The sequence below is a fragment of the Lutra lutra genome, chromosome 12 (genome assembly GCF_902655055.1).
Source record: "Lutra lutra chromosome 12, mLutLut1.2, whole genome shotgun sequence".
NCBI classification, from domain to species: Eukaryota; Metazoa; Chordata; class Mammalia; order Carnivora; family Mustelidae; genus Lutra; species Lutra lutra.
The window spans coordinates 84,642,207-84,661,776 of record NC_062289.1 but is presented as its reverse complement, the minus strand read 5'-3'; the positions used below and the strand labels follow the sequence as shown (position 1 = coordinate 84,661,776).

The window sequence follows — 19,570 nt, the reverse complement described above, 5'->3', positions numbered from 1 at the left end:
GACACTTGCGAGCCGCACCACCTGGCCACCGCAGCCCGTAGCATCCCCCGCACCCGTGAGCGGAGGGGGCGGCAAGGGGCAGCGAGGGGCGGGGCCTCCAGGCGTGGCCTCCGGCGACCTTCCTCCCCGCCCCACCCCCGCGCTTTTTTTGTCCGCCTAGATACGGAAAGGCTCCCCTGCACCTTTAAGAGGCGGAGGCTGGCAGCCGATTGGCCGAAACGCGCCGGTGACGTCACATCGGGGTCGGCGCCGAGGCGGCCCCGTCGGCCCGCGCCCTCCCCCTCCCACCCCGCGGCGCGCTCGCGGACAGTCCGCGCGCGGGCCGTGTCGGGCCGGCGCCCAGTCAGCCTTGCTCGCCCGCGTCGCCCGGAGCCCCGGGGGATGCCCCCAGACGGCACCCCCTATGGCCGCCGACGTCTTCATGTGCTCCCCGCGGCGGCCCCGCAGTCGGGGCCGCCCGGTGCTGCTCAAGCCTCAGGTGCCTGAGGACGACGACGACTCGGACACCGATGAACCGTCCCCGCCGCCCGCCTGCGCTTCGGCCACCCCGGCCCGGGCCCACGCGAGCGCCGCGCCGCCGCCTCCGAGGGCCGGGCCGGGCCGCGAGGAGCCTCCGCGCCGCCAGCAGATCATCCACAGCGGCCACTTCATGGTGTCGTCGCCACACCGCGAGCACCCGCCCAAGAAGGGCTACGATTTCGACACGGTCAACAAGCAGACGTGCCAGACCTACAGCTTCGGCAAGACCAGCTCCTGCCACCTGTCCATCGACGCTTCGCTCACCAAACTCTTCGAGTGCATGACTCTGGCCTACAGGTAGGGACCTGGCGACCCCGGGCCGGCCCCACCTCTCGAGAGGAGCTTTCTACTTTGACAAAACCGGCGCGGAGGGCAGGGTTTATGGGTCTGGGATCCTCCGTGGAAGCCAAAGGGGTCATTGTCCTGGCCTCTTCCCGTGCTAGCAGTGCTTGGGTTCTTCCGGTTCTCGTTCTCCATCCAGGCCCTCCCTTCCAAGGTCCCGAGGCCGCCGATTTGGGGCACGAAAAGGGTGTAAATACAGGCTGCCCCTTGTGTTACTCGACTCTCCACCCCTTCCCCCAAACGCTTTGTGTGTTGCCAGCAATATCGGGTAGTAGGTAAGAGCACCTGTCCAGGGCTGGCTTCAGTGCTGGTTCCAGTAGTTAATGGCTGTGTCCAATCCCAGAGCCTGTTTCCTTCTTTATGAAGGGGGGGATGACAGTAGTATCAGCCTCCATTGGCTATTTTGGGGAATGGAACGAGAGAGGTAGTGCTTATTCCGGTGCCTGACACATGGTTAGATGCTCCTTAAATGTTGGCTACTTTTCTGATTGTCCCAGCAGAGGGAGGCTGGGTCTTCTCACATCTACGTTATTGGGAGACCCTCTCCCACCTTCGTGGCCACCCTGGGTGCCTCCTAGGTAGACTTTCAGAGCCACAGCTGTTGGAGGTGCAGTCTGCCCCCGCTGACAAGTTGGAAGATTGTCTGGTCAGCGGTGAAACACTATATGGAGATGGCATTGTTGAGGGCAGGCTCCCCAGACACCACTCTGACACGTGGATCCAGCTCTGGGCAGAAATCCTTCCCCCTCCCCCCGTAAGTCACAGATATGCCTGGCCCTCATGAGTTAAGTGTCTTTCCGCCCTCTCCTCCTTCCGTGTGCATGTTAGGTATTTGTGCCAGGTGACTTCTGCCTCAGCAACAGAACTTCTCTGGGCTAGCTGCAGTGCAGAGCAGTCCAGTCCTGCATGAAGCTCTCGATAGGATCTCTGCTGAGTGGTGGTTATTGCATTGGTAACTGGACTAGCTCTGGCTGTCTCAGGTCTGCAGGCGGCACAGGGAACGTTTCCTAGGAGACTCCAGAAACAGCATAAAGAAAAGTAGGTATGTTCCCCCCCCGTTTCCCCCCCCCTTTTTTTTTGGAGAGCCTTTAAACCCTGATACGTCCCAAGTTAAAAACATTACACATTCACCTGAAGTTAAAACATGGCTCAGGGCAGCATTCTCCCTCTCTGGAATAAATGATTAGTCAACTTGTGCCTTTGTTATGTTCCTGAAACAGCCCTCCCGCCCCCACCCCATTTCCTCTCTTGAAGGTTTCCCTGGTGGTTTGTTTGGCACACGGCTAGAGTGGATTACCCAGAGCTCTCTTCCCATCCCCCTTGCGTGGCACATTGGTTAGGCTCTGCTCTGTTTCTCTGGTCTTGCCAGTTTGAGCTGGCACTGAGCCTGTGAAGATGTTCTCTCTCTCTCTCTTTTAATGGTATTGAGATTGCAGCCTTTTGCCCTGTTTTAGCTCTGCTTACTCAGTCTTGAATTTTGAGCACTTCATTGGAATCAACCCCACCTAGATTGTAGCATATGCCACAAGAGCTTTTTCCAACAAAACTATAGGTTAAAGACAGGAATGTGTTTTATTAAGAGGACTGAATCCTTTTCTTTCTTTTAATATAAACTTCTTCGTGTACTGGGAGAGAAAGATGATTAAGGCGCAGGAGGCATGAGTAGAAAGCTCTTACCTGAGCTCTGCTAAAGGAAAAATAAGCCAGTCTTCCCTTTGCCCTTTTAGGTTTGGATAACCTAAAGGCTTATTATTAAATAACACCAAAGAATTTTAGTAATGGCATTTTTTTCCCCCACTTCTTTCAAAAATATCTTGGCAACTGGCCATTGCTCAATTAAGTTTCTTGGTTGCAAAACGCACCCTTACCTTGCTCTTCAAGACCTCCAGCCCCACTGGCTCTCTTGCTTTGCTGTAGTTCCTTGTGCACAAGTCCTGCCACTCTGCAGGTCTCCAGTGGGTATCTGCCTAGTAATTTCTCATGAAGACACTCTTTGTCTCTCTGTGTGAGGCCGATTTGAATGTCCCTGAATTTAGTTGGCAGTGTGGAGCTGTGGTACAGATTGACAGAGGAATGACTCAAAACCAGTTGTCTGGGCTGTCGCCTCTGGCACGGAAAGCAGCAGGAGAACAGAAGTGAGTTTCTGACCCAGCTGTCCTATCATGACCACTAGCTGGCCCTCCCTGAGAAGGAGGGTTGAGGTGGGGGCAGGGAGGGAAGCAGATTTGATCTTGGTGGTCTGACTTCCTTTTCTGTGGGGTTTGAGCCTTCACTGCTGTTTTCCAGGTTTTCTCTTTCTCCTTGGGCCTAGAGGAAGGCCAGCAGGGCCTCCTCTTCTGCGTGACTGTTTCTGGCCTAGGCTCTTTCTAACCTCAGCTTCCTGTCTCTTGGTTATAGCTGCCTAACTCTCCCTGGTACACTCTGTGCCCTTTTTTTTTTTTTTTTTTTTTTGGTTTGGTTTCCTGTTGAACTGCTGTCTCCCAGCTGTTTCCAGATGAGGTTCAACAGCTCTTTGGGAGAGGAACTAAGTGCAAGGGAAGTTGTGGCTATTTTTTCCCTAGTCCTGTGAAGTGGTCCAGGGATTCTGAGTATGATCTGTTCTTGAACATGCAAAGTCTTGAACTCCTAAAGGGTCTTTGGCAAGACAGACTTTGGATGAGGGAATAGGGTGTTTGAGAAATGGGGACTATGTGTGAGTGCACCCAGTGGCCCGCTTGGGTGACAGTGCCAGGGGGATTCCAGCTCTATATCTGGCCTTAGCATCCACGTCCTTCCTGCTCTGTGACGTTAAGTAGCCCCACAACAGAACTTCTTGATTTGGTCCTACAATGTGTGCTCAGTTACTGGGACGTTCTAGAGGGGAAGAAGTTGCCTTTCTCCAAGGCAAAGTTAGGTGATAGAGGATGGGGGAAGAGCCCAGGGTTTACCTTTTCAAAGCCTTCCTGTCTGCCCCTGTAAAACCAGGAGAATAAAACTGCCCTGCCCGGCAGGGTGGATGTGAGGATTAACTGATAGAATGTCGTGAATGTGGGGACGCCTGGGTGGCTCAGTTGGTTGGACGACTGCCTTCGGCTCAGGTCATGATCCTGGAGTCCCGGGATCGAGTCCCGCATTGAGCTCCCGGCTCCACGGGGAGTCCGCTTCTCTCTCTGACCTTCTCCTCGCTCATGCTCTCTCTCACTGTCTCTCTCTCAAATAAATAAATAAAATCTTTAAAAAAAAAAAAAAAAAAAAAGAATGTCGTGAATGTGCCTAATACCTGGCAGGTAGGCGGGACTCACAGGCAGAGTCCAGTTTTCTGTCCTGACCCCGCTGATGTTTAGGAGGACCAAGAGTCCTCATGTATAAGCTGAAGGAAGTAACGGGTCTGACTGGGGTCTTTTAGTGTGGCTTTCAAATGCCTGCTTGACAAATACTAAATAGATGCATTCTTGCTTTGCCCATGCTTCCCAAGCTCCACAATGGAGCTATGTACTCTAGAACATAGCTCATGGTTCTTGCCCTCTTAGCATTTTAAGGAATGTCACACATGTAACTCACCCACACAGATTCTGATCACATCTAGTAGATAGTTTTTTTGTGGTTGGTTTTGGTTTCATTTCTCCATCTTTTTAAGTAGTTCCTAATAAGAACCTAATAAGAATCCTAGGTATGAATGTCTCTGGAGGGCAAGAGATGGTCTTTCTATGTATTTAGGGATAAGCAGTTCCTTCTGGACAGTGGGTTTCTGCTGAAATGGATGTCTGAGGAGACCTTTTAATTCGTACCTGTAGGATAGCGTTGGGATACGGATCTCCAAAATCTATTCCTATACACGTATGCTCTGTATAGTAACCTGTGCTCCTGTCCCATGGTGGGAGTCTCTTGCCACACTCAAGGAATTGCCAGGATTAAAGGCTTGGAACACGGTATCCTCCAAACTTTAGGTTACCAGTAGAGGTACTTTCTAATGTTAGGCATGGTAACTGGTTGTAAATGGGAACCGTGCACACAAATGACTAATTTTACTCTTCTGCGGCATGCCAAGGATAAGCAGGTTTTCTTTCACTCTTTTCAGTATTTGATCATTCTATAGTATGCACTGAGGGGCATGCACTGAGGTGGGAACGAGGGCTACAGAGATGAGAAAGACCGTCTCTGTCCTTGAGCTTACAAACTAGGGAGTAGGGGACAGATAAACAGACGGTGGTAGAATAATTAGCAAGGGCTGTGATAAAAAATGTGAGCCAGCTCTTAGGGCCATACTGAGATTGAGAGTGCGTGTGAGTGTGTGTGTGTGTGTTTATGTAATTGCTATCAGTGTGGACAGTTTGCCCTGACATCGGGGTTTAATACTTACCTCCCCTTCCCCATGTTAACTGTCCACAATTACGGACCATATTCCCCAGCAGGAAGCCCCAGTGTTCCTTTTCTCTGTCTTCTTCCCTTGAGTAGACTGGAAGCAGATTTCCTTTTCACAGAGGCTGATTTGCTAATTGCCATCCTGATGGAAGGGCAGAAAAAGTTGGTAATATTGGGAAGAGCCTGGGAAAAGAGGTTAGAGGAGAAGGTGGAGGGAGTTTATTTGCAAGAGTGGAAGAAGGGACTCACACTAACTGAGCTCTCCTGTGTCCTGGATTTTCTTGACGTGGTCTTTGTTTTTTTTTTAAGATTTTATTTTATTTTTTTTGAGAGAGAGAGAGTGTGCACAAGTGGTGGGTAGGGGCAGAGGCAGAAGCCCATTCCCCTCTGAGCAGTGAGCCTCAGGACAATGGCATGAGGCTCCAGCCCAGGGTCCTGGGATCATGACCTGAGCCGAAGGCAGACACTGAACTAAGCCCCCCGGGCGCCCCTCTCTTTATGTGATCCTAAACAACTCTCACAATAGCCTTCTTAGGTGGGTGGTGGTTGAGTCCTCATTTTTCGTATTAAACAAATATCCCTCTCCCCAAATTTAGAAGGTAATTTGCCCTGTTGCTGAGGTGAAGCAGCTTGTCCAAGGCAATGTCTGTGGAGCTGAAAAGTTGCCTCTCTCATCTTTCCACAAAAGCCTGCGGCCCTGTTAGGAGGCGAGAGTGCCAGTCCCTCTAAAGCAAGCCACGGGAAACTGAGATGGTTTTAGGCTGCTCGGAGCCCTTCCAGGTGCTCCCCTTCCCCACTGATGGACTCCCACCCATCCTTCCAGACTCAGCTCAAGCACTCTTGTCCTACTAAGACTTTGCAAAGGGCGCATGTGCCACATTGCTCCGTAAATCCGTGACGCCGTGGATTCTGCCCACTCTTGTTATGTAGACCTGACTTGGCACCATTCATGCTGTCTTCACCTTTGACTTTCCCACAGGGCCTGACAGTGTCTGGCACATACTAGGTGATTAAGAAATACTTGTGGCATTGAAAAGGGAAGCTCAGGGACCTGGAAGCCAACATCATAAACTTGCTCTTGGCAGTCTGGTTTATCTTCACCTGTGCAAAGATAAACACAAACTCTGCGGGGTGGTGCTTCAGAGGACATTGGTGTGCAGTGGGACAACAGGCTGAGTGCTTCTGTTGGCTGGTATTTGTATCGTGGCCCACATGGACTGTTGGAGCAGATTAATGACACCCCCTCTCCCCCAATAATCATGTGGTAATCCCCAGAACCTGTGACTATGAATTAAGGTTGCTAATCAGGTACCTTTAAAATGGAGAGATTAGGGTTGCCTGGGTGGCTCTGTACGTTAAATGTCTGCCTTCGACTCAGGTCATGATCTCAGGGTCTTGGGATCATGTTCTGCATGAGGCTTCTTGCTCAGCGGGGAGTCTGCTTCTCCCTCTGCCTGTTTTCCCTCTCTGCTTGTGTTCTCTCTCTCTCTCTGACAAATAAATAAATAAAGTCTTTAAAAAAACAAAATGAAGAGGTTATTTTGGATTAACTGGGTGGGCCCACTGTAATCACAAAGGTCCTTAAAAATAGGAGAGGAGGGGTGCCTGGGTGGCTCAGTGGGTTAAGCCTCTGCCTTCGGCTCAGGTCGTGATCTCGGGGTCCTGGGATCAAGCCTCACATTGGGCTCTCTGCTCAGTGGGGAGCCTTTCTCCCTCTCTCTCTCTCTGTGCCTGCCTCTCTGCCTACTTGTGATCTCTGTCTGTCAAATAAATAAATAAATAATCTTAAAAAAAAAATAGGAGAGGAAATCAGAGAGAAGCAGAGAGAGCAGCAGAAGCCCTGGCCTGATTACTTGCTGGCCCTGAAGACAGAGACGGGGCTGTGTGCTAAGGAATGTTGGTGCCTCCAGATGCTATAAAAGGCAGGAAAACATATTCTCCCCTAGTACTTTAGAGGGAGCCCAGCCCTGCCGATACCTTGATTTTTAGCCCAGTGAGACCCATGTCAGACTTCTGATCTCCGGAACTCTAAGATAAGAAATAGGTGGTGTTCTAGCGCTCATTTTGGGGTCATTTATTATAGCAGCCTTAGGAAACTAATACAGCCTGGTTTGAAATGTTCCTTGAGGTCATGTTTTTAAGTAACCCAGGTTCTGTAAAGGCATTTTCAGCTCTTCAACTGCAGGAGAGCATAGCAGCCCACCCTGGAATTCTATCGAGTTATACAGGCTATAGTAGGCACCAGTGCAGGGGATCCAGTGATAGGAGGGCCCAGTTATATCAGGAAAAGCCTGTAAAATGGGTCTTACCCTTAGTCCCCAGTACAATCCGAGAACAGGGTATTATAGAGAGTTAACTTATTTTTTTTTTTTAAGATTTTTTTTTTTTTTTTTTGACAGAGAGAGATCACAAGCAGACGGAGAGGCAGGCAGAGAGAGAGAGAGAGAGGGAAGCAGGCTTCCCACTGAGCAGAGAGCCCGATGCGGGACTCGATCCCAGGACCCTGAGATCATGACCTGAGCCGAAGGCAGCGGCTTAACCCACCGAGCCACCCAGGCGCCCAACTTTACTTATTTTTAAGGATTCATACGATGATGAAAAATTCAGCGTGAGCTCCCATTCTCTTGGATACAATATGTGCAGTTCAGACAGCAAATATCTTGGGTGATGTTTTCCATCTTTTGTTGAAATTCTGTTTATAGTTAGAAATCCAGGCCACAGGACTTGCATTTTATTTAGACAGATCTCTTGGAATCAGGATCATGGATCAGGGACCTTCTTGTGCTCACCTGGGTAATGGGGGCTGATTACCCCATAAGGATTAGGAAAGGTGCTGGGAATCTTGTGATGATTCCAGGATTCTTAGGACCGCCTGACTTCAGTGCAGGCTGGAGCCAAGTTCCAGGCGGCTCTGGGTCCTCGGCACTGGGAGCTTGTCTTTTCCTGGTTCACCCCGTGAAGTGACTCGGCTCTTCTCAGGCTCTGCTTTCCTTCGCGGTCTTGCGTAGCCCCCTGCCAGCTGGCTCGCTCACCTGCAGCCTGTTTCTTCTCTGTGTCTAAGCTTCTGCTTAGCGGAGCTTTGGCATCTGCCTGACTGGCGCTTGCCCGTGGCCTGTGTTTCGGATAGAGCCCTTGCTTAGAGCTTCCTGTTACCACCACTGCCCCTTGCCAGTCGCCTAAGCCCCATGGCCTCTAATTAAACTGTTTGAGGGGGAGATTAGCTGTCCCCTCCCTCTCTGAGCAGAACCTCACTGGCCCCAGAGCACGAGTCTGGCTGTGGTCTTTGGGCTGGCTCCTCCTTCCCTCTAGAAGTTATTAATCATGCCTCTTTTGGGTGCTAGGCACAGCTCTAGCCTTGGTGATCCAGTAGTAGATGAGGAAAATCAGTCATCCTCCCTCATGAGTTTGTATTCTAGTAAGCAAGTGATGTATGTTGTTAGTGCAGTGGAGAACATAAAACAAGATGAAGGAAGGAGAGTGCTGCGGGGCTGGGGGAGGGTGGGCAGATACTCTGTCTCCCTGGTCAGAGGAGTCTTCTGAGGAGGTGACATTTTAGGTTGAGCTGAAACCTGAGTTGTGAGTAGGCGCCAGCCATGGATAGGCCTCCCACGCAGTAGAAGAGCTGGAGGCGAAGGCCCAAGGTGGGATGAACTTGGCACACTGCGGGGCGAGAAGGGAGGCCAGCGTGGCTAGAATGTTGAAGGCAGGAAGAGTGGTAGGAGATAAGACACAAGAGGCAAGGGGCCTTGTTGGCCGTGGGGGGGACATTAGGGTCTTGTGCTTGCTGTCCTGGGGGATACAACTTGTTGAGGCTGCTCTGTGGAGAAGGGTTGATAGGCAAGAGTACCACTTGGGAGGCTGTGGAGCCTCTCTCAGACTAGCATGGTAGCCTTGGAGGTGAGGAGAACTGGATGGATTCAAGGCGGGTTTTGAACTTGCCAAGGGATTGGACATGGAGGATTAAAGAAAGGCCAGCATCGGCGTGACTGGGAGGTTTTGGCTGAGGAAGGCCCAGTCGCCTGCAGTGGCAGGACACTGGTGTGCTGTGCACTGAGTTTGTCTGCCATGGGTGCCCTGTGGCCGGAGCTGTGGGAGAGGCAGCTTCCCGAAGAGGAGGCTATGAGGGGGCTGTCAATGTGGGTGGCCCTTGGGTTCAGCAAGGTGCTCACTACTGCTGAAGCAGTCCTCGCAGATCCTTGGCCAGTCTCCAGTCCGTGATGTTCCATCTTGCCTCCCAGACCTCCACTGCCTCTCGAGGAGGCAGCTGCGGATGGGAGGTTTTGGATGTTAGAGCTGGCATTCGGAAGGTAATGTTTTTTTCCTGCGAAATATATGTTATCGTATATCCCAAGATATTTTTGCTCAGCTGGGTCTGGTTGTGGTAGAGGAACACTGCCCGATCTTAAATGCTCTAACGAAACTTCTCTAAATCTAGCATTCCAGAAAAATCGTCTGGAAGGAGGCAGTGTAAAAGGGGAGTTCTAGGAAGGCGTCCAAGATCTGGAAAAACAATTCCAGAAACAGGATTTCTTGCCCTTCGCTTTTGAGCCTCAGGAGTGAAGAAAAAGAATCTAACAGCGAGGAATAAAGCTAAGCAGTAAGATCTCATAAGGAGACGGCAATGAGAGCTGGCGCCTGCTGGAAACAGGTTTGGGTTTCCGGTGCAGTGAGCGAGAAACCGTGAGGATTTAGGTAGCGTAGCTTTGCTGTTGAGGAATAGTCTGGGGGCAGGAGGATCTGTTCTGAATGCGAGTTACAGTTCCTTCCCTCTGTGGCTTGTGGGCCTAGGAAGGAAGGTGGCCTCTTTTGGTTTGTCACCATGAGATAAACTTGGGCATCAAAACAAAAAAAGCTTCTTATATAAAAAGTAGGGGCATTAACTTAGTTTCTAGATATTTACCCAGTGACCGAGTTTCTGAAAGAACACCCTGAGGAACTTCATCCTGTGCTCACACGGCAACCGGCCCGTGTGCCAGTGGCTACCTCGTCTCCTGATGGGCAGCGGGGACCTGCCCTGGTAGCTTGATACTGAGCTTTTTAGAGGAAGTTAATTTATAAATCCCTTTTATTTATTAAAATGAAACACTTTGAAAAAAAAATAAAATGAAACACTTTGAATGCTTCAAACAACATATGATTGTATTGGTTTGCTATTGTGAACGACTCTTTTCTAGTTGAGTAGCAAGCAGGGTCTTTTAAAATGCCTTCTTTGCTCTTTAAATTATCAAACAGGTCTTTCTCTGCCTTGAAGCAGGTCTCTTTTAGCCACTTGCACAGACAAGTTTTTGTTGTTGTTTTTTAGCAACGTTACTGAAGTATAATTTATATACAATAAAATTCACTTATCTTTTTTTGTTTTTTAAGATTTTTATTTTTGTTTATTTATTAGAAAAAGAGGAGAGAGAGAGTTCGAGGTTGGGGGAGGAACAGAGGGAGAGGGACAGGCAGGCTCTCTGCTAGGCGGGAATCATAAGGTTGAGATCTTGGCCTGAGCTGATATCAAGAGTCCCGACGCCTAGCTGACTGAGCCACCCAGGTGCCCCAAAACACACTCATCTTAAGTATACCATTCACTGATTTGTTGTTGTGTTGTCGTTATCCCAGTCCAGTTCTAGAACTGGATTCCATCACCCCACTGAAATCCTGCCCCTTGATGTTTAATCCCAGTTCCCACGTTAGCCTCAGATGCACTCTGATCTGCTTTCTGTGTCTCTAGATTTGCATTTTCTGGACAGTTTCATATAAATGGAAACATTTACATCTGACTTTTTCACTTAGCATCCTGTTTTCAAGGTTCATCCATGGTGTGTATTTTACTTACAATATATTTTATTCTTTGTGATTGCTGAATAGTATTCTCGGTTTTAACATACCACATTTATTTATCCATTCATCGACAAATATGGAACCCTGGTTGATGTTAGGCATGCTGGTCTGCTAAGGACAAAGTGTACAGATGTCTGTGTCTTACTCCAAAGTGTTTTAAGATAGTCGTGCTCGAGCCTTCTGGCCTCAGGACCCCTTCGTGCTCTTAAATATTGAAAACCCCAAAGAGCTTTTGTTTGTGTGGATTATATCTGTTAATGTTTACCATATTAGAAATGAAAACTGAGAAAATGTAAAAATATTTGGTAAGCATTAAAAAAAATAATAAACCTATTTGGGTCAACCTAACGGTTAACGGTTTTGTAGAAAATAACAGTTCTCAAGGGGTGCCTGGGTGGCTCAGTGGGTTAAAGCCTCTGCTTTTGGCTCAGGTCATGGCCCCAGGGTCCTGGGATCCAGCCCCACATCAGGCTCTCTGCTCAGCAGGGAGCCTGCTTCCCCCCTCCCTTTGCCTTTCTGCCTACTTGTGATCTCTGTCTGTCAAATAAATAAATAAGGTCTTTAAAAAAAAAAAAAAAAGAATTGTTTTCTGAAAAAAACAAGCCCTTCTCTTTAATGTTTAGCTAATGTTTAGTTGGAAGACAGCTGGATGCTCATATCTATATTCATCTGTTGCAGTATTACGTGCCTGGAAAACTTTACTGTATCCTCTTGAGAGAATGAGAGTGAAAAAGGAAAGAGCCTCTCAGTATTATTTTGAAAATAGTTTTGATATCATGGACCCCCAGAAGGGCCTCACAGACTCCCAGGGGTCTCCAGATCACTTTGAGAACCACTGCTCAAAAATAAATAAGATGGATAGTTGGATAGATTAACTCGTGATAAAGTAAATATAGCCAAGTGTTAATTGTAGCATCCAAGTTGTGGGTACACAGTTGTGCAGCATATTTTTTTTTTCAGTTTTTCTGTATATTTAAAAATCTTCACATTGTTAGCAAAATGAGAAAAATGCATTTATTTAAAGAATGACCCCCATGGCTTTATCACGGAAAAATAGATATTTTGAACAATATTGAAGACAACCTTTGGAATGAAGTACTGATCTATGCTACAACCAGGAGGAGCCTTGAAACATTATGCTAAGAAGCCAGACACAAAGGCCCACCTGTCGTGATCTCATTTATATGAAATGTCCAGATTAGGCAACTCATAAAACAGAAAGTGGAGTAGCGGTTGCCATCGGGATAGAAGAATGGATGGGCCCAACTAATGGGTGTGAGGTTTCTAAAGGAGTGATGAACATGTTCTAAAATCAGAGAATGGTAAAGATTATGCAACCCTGTGAATGTACTAAATACCAACGAACACTTTTTTTTTTTTTTTTTTTTTAAGATTGTCTTTATTTGAGGGGCGCCTGGGTGGCTCAGTGGGTTAAGCCTTTGCCTTTGGCTTAGGTCATGATCTCAGGGTCCTGGAATCGAGCCCCACATTGGGCTCTCTGCTTGGTGGGGAGCCTGCTTCCCCCCTCTCTCTCTGCCTGCCTCTCTACCTACTTGTGATCTCTCTGTCAAGTAAATAAATAAAATCTTAAAAAAAAAAAAAGATTTTCTTTATTTGGGAGAGAGAGAGTGAGAAAGCATGAGAGGGGAGAAGGTAAGAGGGAGAAGCAGACTCTCCATGGAGCTGGGAGCCTGACGAAGGACTGGATCCCAGGACTCTGGGATCATGACCTGGGCCAAAGGCAGTCGCTTAACCAGTTGAGCCACCCAGGCGCCCCACCAATGAACACTTTTTTAAATTATTTATTTATTTATTTTTTAATATTTTATTTATTTATTTGACAGAGAGAGATCACAAGTAGGCAGAGAGGCAGGCAGAGAGAGAGAGAGGGAAGCAGGCTCCCTGCTGAGCAGAGAGCCCGATGCGGGACTCCATCCCAGAACCCTGAGATCATGACCTGAGCCGAAGGCAGAGGCTTAACCCACTGAGCCACCCAGGCGCCCCCAATGAACACTTTTTTTAAAAAAATATTTTATTTATTTATTTTGAGAGAGAGACAGTGAGAAAGAGCATGAGCGAGGAGAAGTTCAGAGAGAGAAGCAGACTCCCGCGGAGCCGGGAGCCCGATGCGGGACTCGATCCCGGGACTCCAGGATCATGACCTGAGCCGAAGGCAGTCGTCCAACCAACTGAGCCACCCAGGCATCCCCACAATGAACACTTTTTTTTTTTTTTTTAAAGATTTTATTTATTTATTTGACAGAGAGAGATCACAAGTAGGCAGAGGCAGGCGGAGAGAGAGGAAGGGAAGCAGGCTTCCTGCTGAGCAGCGAGCCCGATGCGGGACTCGATCCCAGGACTCTGGGATCATGACCTGAGCCGAAGGCAGAGGCCTAACCCACTGAGCCACCCAGGCGCCCCCAATGAACACTTTTAAAGGGAAAATTTTGTGGCATGGAAATTATGTTCCAATAGAACTGTTACTTAAAAAATACTTAAAACACTTCAGGTTTTCAACATTATCTTTAGGAAGTCAGACTTGGGAAACTCTGGACTACATGATCTTGAAGATCTTAAATATGTCAGTGTCTAGAAATTTCATAATTTGGTGTCTCCCCATCTCTTCTGTGTATCATAAATGAGAGACTGGTTGGGAAATTGACCTGTCTCTCCAACTTGCCTGATAGCTTGCCAAATCACCCTCTCTGAGGTTATCCTATTAAGCTCTTTTTTTCCTCTTAATGAGTCAGGGGTTACAAATATAAATGCCCACAAGGGCCAGGAAGTGACATGAGCCGTCTGTGAGGCAAAGAGGACCTTTTCTACTGTGCGTTTACCTTCTTATGATATAGTCATGGTTACAGAGAAAATTTTTATTGTGAAAACCCTTGTAAGCATAAACTGTAGTTGAACTTGGCCTCAGTGACAGATGGAAAGGCAATAGGGAGTGGTGGGGTGTGTGGCGAATTAAAGGATGTTTGTCTGGTCTAAAGGGGGCAGCCATCATTCAGCTTCAGGTGATTCTTGCTATTTGGGAATGTGATCCCACTATTAGAAGATTTGGCATATTTGAAAAGTTGGGAGAAATCTGAATTAATATGTGAACTGTACTTTTATATTTTGCTTCAATTTACATTTTAATGTCTGAGTCCAAGTATTAGTTATTCTGGGGAAATGAGTTTGGGCTAGGTTAAATCTAGTTTAGAAATGAGTCTTGGCCAAAGAGATTAAGGAATGTGTTGTGCTGTTTGCCACAGGTCAGCTTCTGGCACAAGGAAAGTATTTTTAGGTGTACTAACTCTTAATGTGTACCTTCTGCCTTGTGCTGTGTTTAAAGTCACAGGACCGTAATCTTCTGAATATAAAATCTAAGATTGCCTGGTAAATCCCAGAGATATATATGCACCTAGTAGACAGTTAACTCTGAGTTAGGAGGGGCTTGGGCAATTATTTTAAATGATCTTATCTTGGGAGATGGAGGGTCGATTTTCCATTTTGTGAATTTCTTGGACTAGAAGTTACTCTTAGCTATATAGTCTGTCTCAGACTACACCCCTTAACTTCACCATACTTGACTGGAGTGGGGCTGTTTTCATAGGGGGATTCTGAGGAAAGGGATAATAATTTGATTGAACTCCACAAATAGTTGATTTGGTTATAGTTGAAACAAAATTATAACTCTAAGTTAGACTGAGGAGGCCTATCTCTGGGCTCTTGTTTTAAGGTTTCTAACCTACACATTTAACATATTACATGCCTCTGTGTTTTCTGCCTCAATTTTAGTGTATGTGTGTTTTGTGTGTGTGTGTATGTGTTTGAGGCAGTTAAGAAAAGAATAGATGTGCCACTTTAGAAGGCTTTACCTAACACACATATTCTCACATAAAAGTACGGCCTGTGCAGCCACCGTGGGCATGTTCCTGCTCTCCGATTTCTATCTGTATTTGATCTGATCTGTAAGGGTGTGGGCAAATTAGCTTTATGGTTCTTAAATGCCAGTAACTTCTGCTTCTAAGCCAGAGTGAAATAGAATTTGTATTTCTTAGAGGTGCAGTGCCTCTGCTGACATGTGGTCTCTGAAAAGTTGGGGAGTTATTCTTTTAGGCTAAACACCGTAGTTTTTGAAATTTGACTGTATTTCCAGGCCTCCTTCCAGGAAAAAAAATCCCACACCCAGAGATAACTACTGTCAGTTCACTAGTGTTTATCCTTCCAGACCTTGTGGGGATTTTGTTTTTCTTTCTTTCTTTCTTTCTTTTTTTCTTTCTTTTTTTTTTTGTTTTGGTCATGATGGGTGTATTTTTTTTTCCATTGAATAGATTACGAATGCCTTTCTAAGCCCTAAAATACTCATCTGCAATATTTTTTATTGACTGCATGGTATTTCACTGTGTGGATGTACTATTTATTTAATCTCTTGGTTATTGAGAATATTTCATGTTATTTTTGTGTAACTTTAAGGTGTTTCTGGGCCCTTGTTCTGTTCATCTCACTTACCATACTGTAAGGTGGCTACTTACTCTGCAAATGTCCTTCTGCTGCCTCCTTCTCCATAACAGAAATAACCCTCGACCCTGAGAATCTTTCTGCAGACTCTTGGAAATAGGCGGCAATCAGGATTGCCACATAAGGCACCCACCTGCCTTGTCACACCCTCCCAACCCTCATCGATAAGGTGTGTGTGGAGGGAGGAGGTGAGCAGGTACACAGCAGAAAAACACCCTTTGTTCTCTGTCCTCTGCTGCTGATAGGAAAGCTCCCCACCTTTTTATGTGCGTCCCTACAGGCTGCAGAAGGGCAGGGAACATGATGGGTGGTGTTTGACACACGGGTCACAGCTTGCACGCCTGTACTGAGGCCTGAGCTTGGATGTCTCTGCTGTGTCCTGCTGGTGGACAGAACCCTCAGGCCAAGGGTTTTGTAATGATGTGAATGGGTGAATGCAGTCCCTTGGCTTCCTGTTGTTCCAGAGGCAGGGAGAGCATTGAGTGTCATGAAAGGTGGTAATTCCAGTTGTGTAAATCCACACCACATGTCTTGGCGAGCTGTGTGGATGCATTTCCTTTGAATTGTAAAACAAAATGCTAGTATGACTTTATTTGTGGAAGGAAGAGCTAATTCAGTTTGCTGGAAAACAATTTAATTGATCTGTCACATCAAGTCCGGAGATGCTGACCTCTGGCTTTGGCAGCCTTGCTTGTCAGTCTGATCAGTTGTGGGGTTTCTGTGGTTCCATCTAGCACACCCCTGCACTGCTGGCAGAATGTGTGGTGTGTAGTGGAGGGGCTGGTTGGAGACATGAGGACCTTGGTTATGGTTGAAGAACGGCATTGGTCGTAGGACTCCTTGGCTCAGTGGAGAGGCTGGGCTGCCCCTTGCGGCATCTACAGCAGAATCTATAGCCACCCACCACACTCTGGCTCAGGGGTCCAGACTGGCCCCCCAGCCTCCTAGCTCTTTCTCAGGCTGGTCTTCTATTCATTAGACAAGTCCCTATTTCTATTTCTCTTTAGCTTTGGAATTCATGATGCATCCCCATCCCCGCCCCAACATGAGAGACCTTGTCAGAAGGCTTCTTCCCATGGAATAAAAGCCTCTGGCAAAAGCAAAGAACCCAGTCATCAGCTTCTGGCTTGTCCTTGGCATTGGCCCTGTGCTGTTCCCGAGAGCCAGCAGGCAGGTGCTGGGGAAACTCGCCTGTGGCATGAGGCACAACATGGTCTCCCACCATTGCTTCTCCAAGCAGCCTACCGGAGACCTTTTTTTTTTTTTTTTTTAAAGATTTTTTATTTATTTGACAGAGAGATCACAAGCAGGCAGAGAGGCAGGCAGAGAGAGAGGAGGAAGCAGGCTCCCCGATGAGCAGAGAGCCCGATGCGGGGCTCGATCCCAGGACTCTGAGATCATGACCTGAGCCGAAGGCAGCGGCTTAACCCACTGAGCCACCCAGGCGCCCCCGGAGACCTTTTGATTATAGTTGAGCTGGACTGGCCAGTAGGTAGCCAGCTGCTTTTTGCCCTATAACTTTGTTTGCTTATCTCTGGTTTTGTGCTCGTGGCTGGCTCCTTGGAGTTATGGGTGTGTTTGAACAGTGCTTGAGGTGATTGCTGCTGATTGGTAAACATGGATGAAGGGAGCAGGCATGGGTGTGGTATGAGAAATACTGTAATCTGCTGGTTCCCCCACCCTAGCTCCCTCCAGGTTCTTTCCCGCAGAGAGAATTTCTTTCTGTTTCCAACCAGAGGGTCCTGGGGTAGCCGCTTTCAGGCTCTTGTAAAGCTAGGGGCAGCCACCCCTGCTTGGTAGCTCTACTTGAGGTCTTGGGTGTGCTGCCCTCCCAAACTGATTGGAACATTGACCCAGCAGCACTACAGAAAAACCTGACGTTTCAGCCCTTTGTTCTCTGTTGGCTGGGATCACTGGAAATATATCAGTAAGTGAGACTCAAGTATGTCCCGAGAGTTCCAGCTCCTGGGTAGGAGATCCCATAGCAGCGAAACAGCCAGCTCCAGTGATGTGTCATCGCTGCATGGCAGCTGGCCTGCCTCTCTCGTGTCACATGGGTTGGCTGATGTTGGTTTAAATGTGTACTTTTTCCCCCTTCTTTTTTGTGTGATGTCTTAAAGTCATGGGGACTCGGGGGCAGAAATTAGGAGGGGAGGGCAGGTTTTTCAACTGGCCCTTGTTGGCCTGCTGCAGTCTCCTGACAAAGCTGTCATTGTTTTGAATAAAGCACCAGTTGGTTCAGTTTGAATCAGTTCAGTGCTCTGAAACTGGCTGCTTTCCTTCCACCTCAGCCACGCTCCCCGGGGGGAGGTGGGAGGAGAACTGGCCAGTCCAGAGGAAAGAACCTGCTTTCCTTTGCCCTCTTGGCTCAGTAGCATCTTAGGCGATTAGTTAACCTTTCCAGAATAGTACAGCTGCCACCTGGTCAGTGGCCATCCCAGGCCACTCCTGGACCTCAGCTGGGTCACAGACATCATGGCCTCCTGGCGTGGAGCCTCCAGGAATCACGCTGCTTGCCCGTGGCCTCAGCCTCACTTGGCACTCCCCTGCCTCATGCAGGAGACCACCTTCTCTGGCCAGGTTCCCCACCTGCTGTGGCTGCAGCCCAGCTGACCTTCATGCCGACCTTTTGGTCTGGCATCTGCCCCTATCAAGCTACAGAGTTAATCCGAAGAGTGAATGATTCCTCTGGCTGGCGTCCCAAACACAGTCCCTCCAGCCTGGGAGCAGGAACTCGGTGTTTGGGTTCTTTCTGCTGCTTACTTAAGTGGCACTGGCTTCCACCCCTCGTTTAATTTCATATCTGTGTGGTCAGATTAGTCACATCCAGCTGTCTTTGTGGGAATGCCAGCCTCATGGGTGTGGACAGCAGGAACTCACGTTGGGGTGGAGGTAGCTCACGTAAGCAGCGAGAAGATCGGACTCCATTTCCTTACGTGTCAGGAGCTTAGTTTCTCTGCATATGAACTGGTGGCTATCCAAATTGGTGCGGTTGCAGAGTGGCATTGGAAGAGCTTGGGAAAAATGCAGACCTGGGCCCCAGACAGCCAAGTTGAAGTGCTTTTTTACAGAGGTGCAAAGGCAGGGGATTAGATGTGGTGGACAGAGCCAGATGGAGGAGCACTCAAAAGTGATCGTGCGGCAACACTCTTGGGTCCCTGCTTCTCTGGAGCTTTGTACTATCACTTTGCTGTCACTCGATAAGCCTTGCTTTGCTGCCCACAAAAAAATAAAGTGATCTTGTCCACAGGGTTAGTTCTTACTCAGTACTGGTCTTGGGAACCACCTACCTACATGGTGAGATCTGAGGAGCATAGAAGAATCTGTCAGTGGATCTTAATTATTTCTTTACTTAAGTCCTTTGAGTGGCATTAATGTTGGGTAACTACTGAGATATGCTGACAAAAATACCTTCATTATTTGCCTTTTTTTTTTTTTTTAAGATTTATTTATTTATTTATTTATTTATTTGACAGACAGAGATCACAAGTAGGCAGAGAGACAGGAAGAGAGAGGGGAGGAAGCAGGCTCCCTGTTGAGCAGAGAGCCGGATGCGAGGCTTGATCCCAGGACCATGGAATCATGACCTGAGCTGAAGGCAGAGGCCCCAACCCACTGAGCCACCCAGGCGCCCCGATTGTTTGCCTCTCTTAATAAATAGAGAGCTTCCTTTGGAATAAGCTGGTCTTCCAGATCTTCATGGCTTATTTTGTTAATCATCTCTTTAATAAAATTAGCCATTTAAAACATTTATTTATTTATTTATTTATTTGACAGAGAGAGAGAGAGAGATCACAAGTAGGCAGAGAGGCAGACAGAGAGAGAGAGGGAAGCAGGCTCCCTGCTGAGCATAGAGCCTGATGTGGGGCTCGATCCCAGGACCCTGGGATCATGACCGGAGCTGAAGGCAGAGGCTTTAATCCACTGAGCCACCCAGGCGCCCCCAAATTAGCCATTTTTAATGAAAAGTGGAAATCTCTCTCAAATACATAGTGGTCTTCACTGCTTTCTTGAATGTATTGAGTATAACTTGATT

The 19,570-nt window shown here is 47.9% G+C and overlaps 1 protein-coding gene across 1 annotated transcript in view; it reads left to right on the top strand.

The window, feature by feature from the left end:
• Positions 1-238: 238 nt before the first annotated feature.
• Positions 239-19,570, top strand: part of MLXIP (MLX interacting protein) — a 60,977-nt gene continuing 41,645 nt past the window's right edge. The window contains exon 1 of the mRNA XM_047696792.1: positions 239-816. Within this exon, the coding sequence (XP_047552748.1) occupies positions 404-816 (413 nt within the window). The 5' untranslated portion in view covers positions 239-403. The remainder of the gene's footprint in view (positions 817-19,570) is intronic.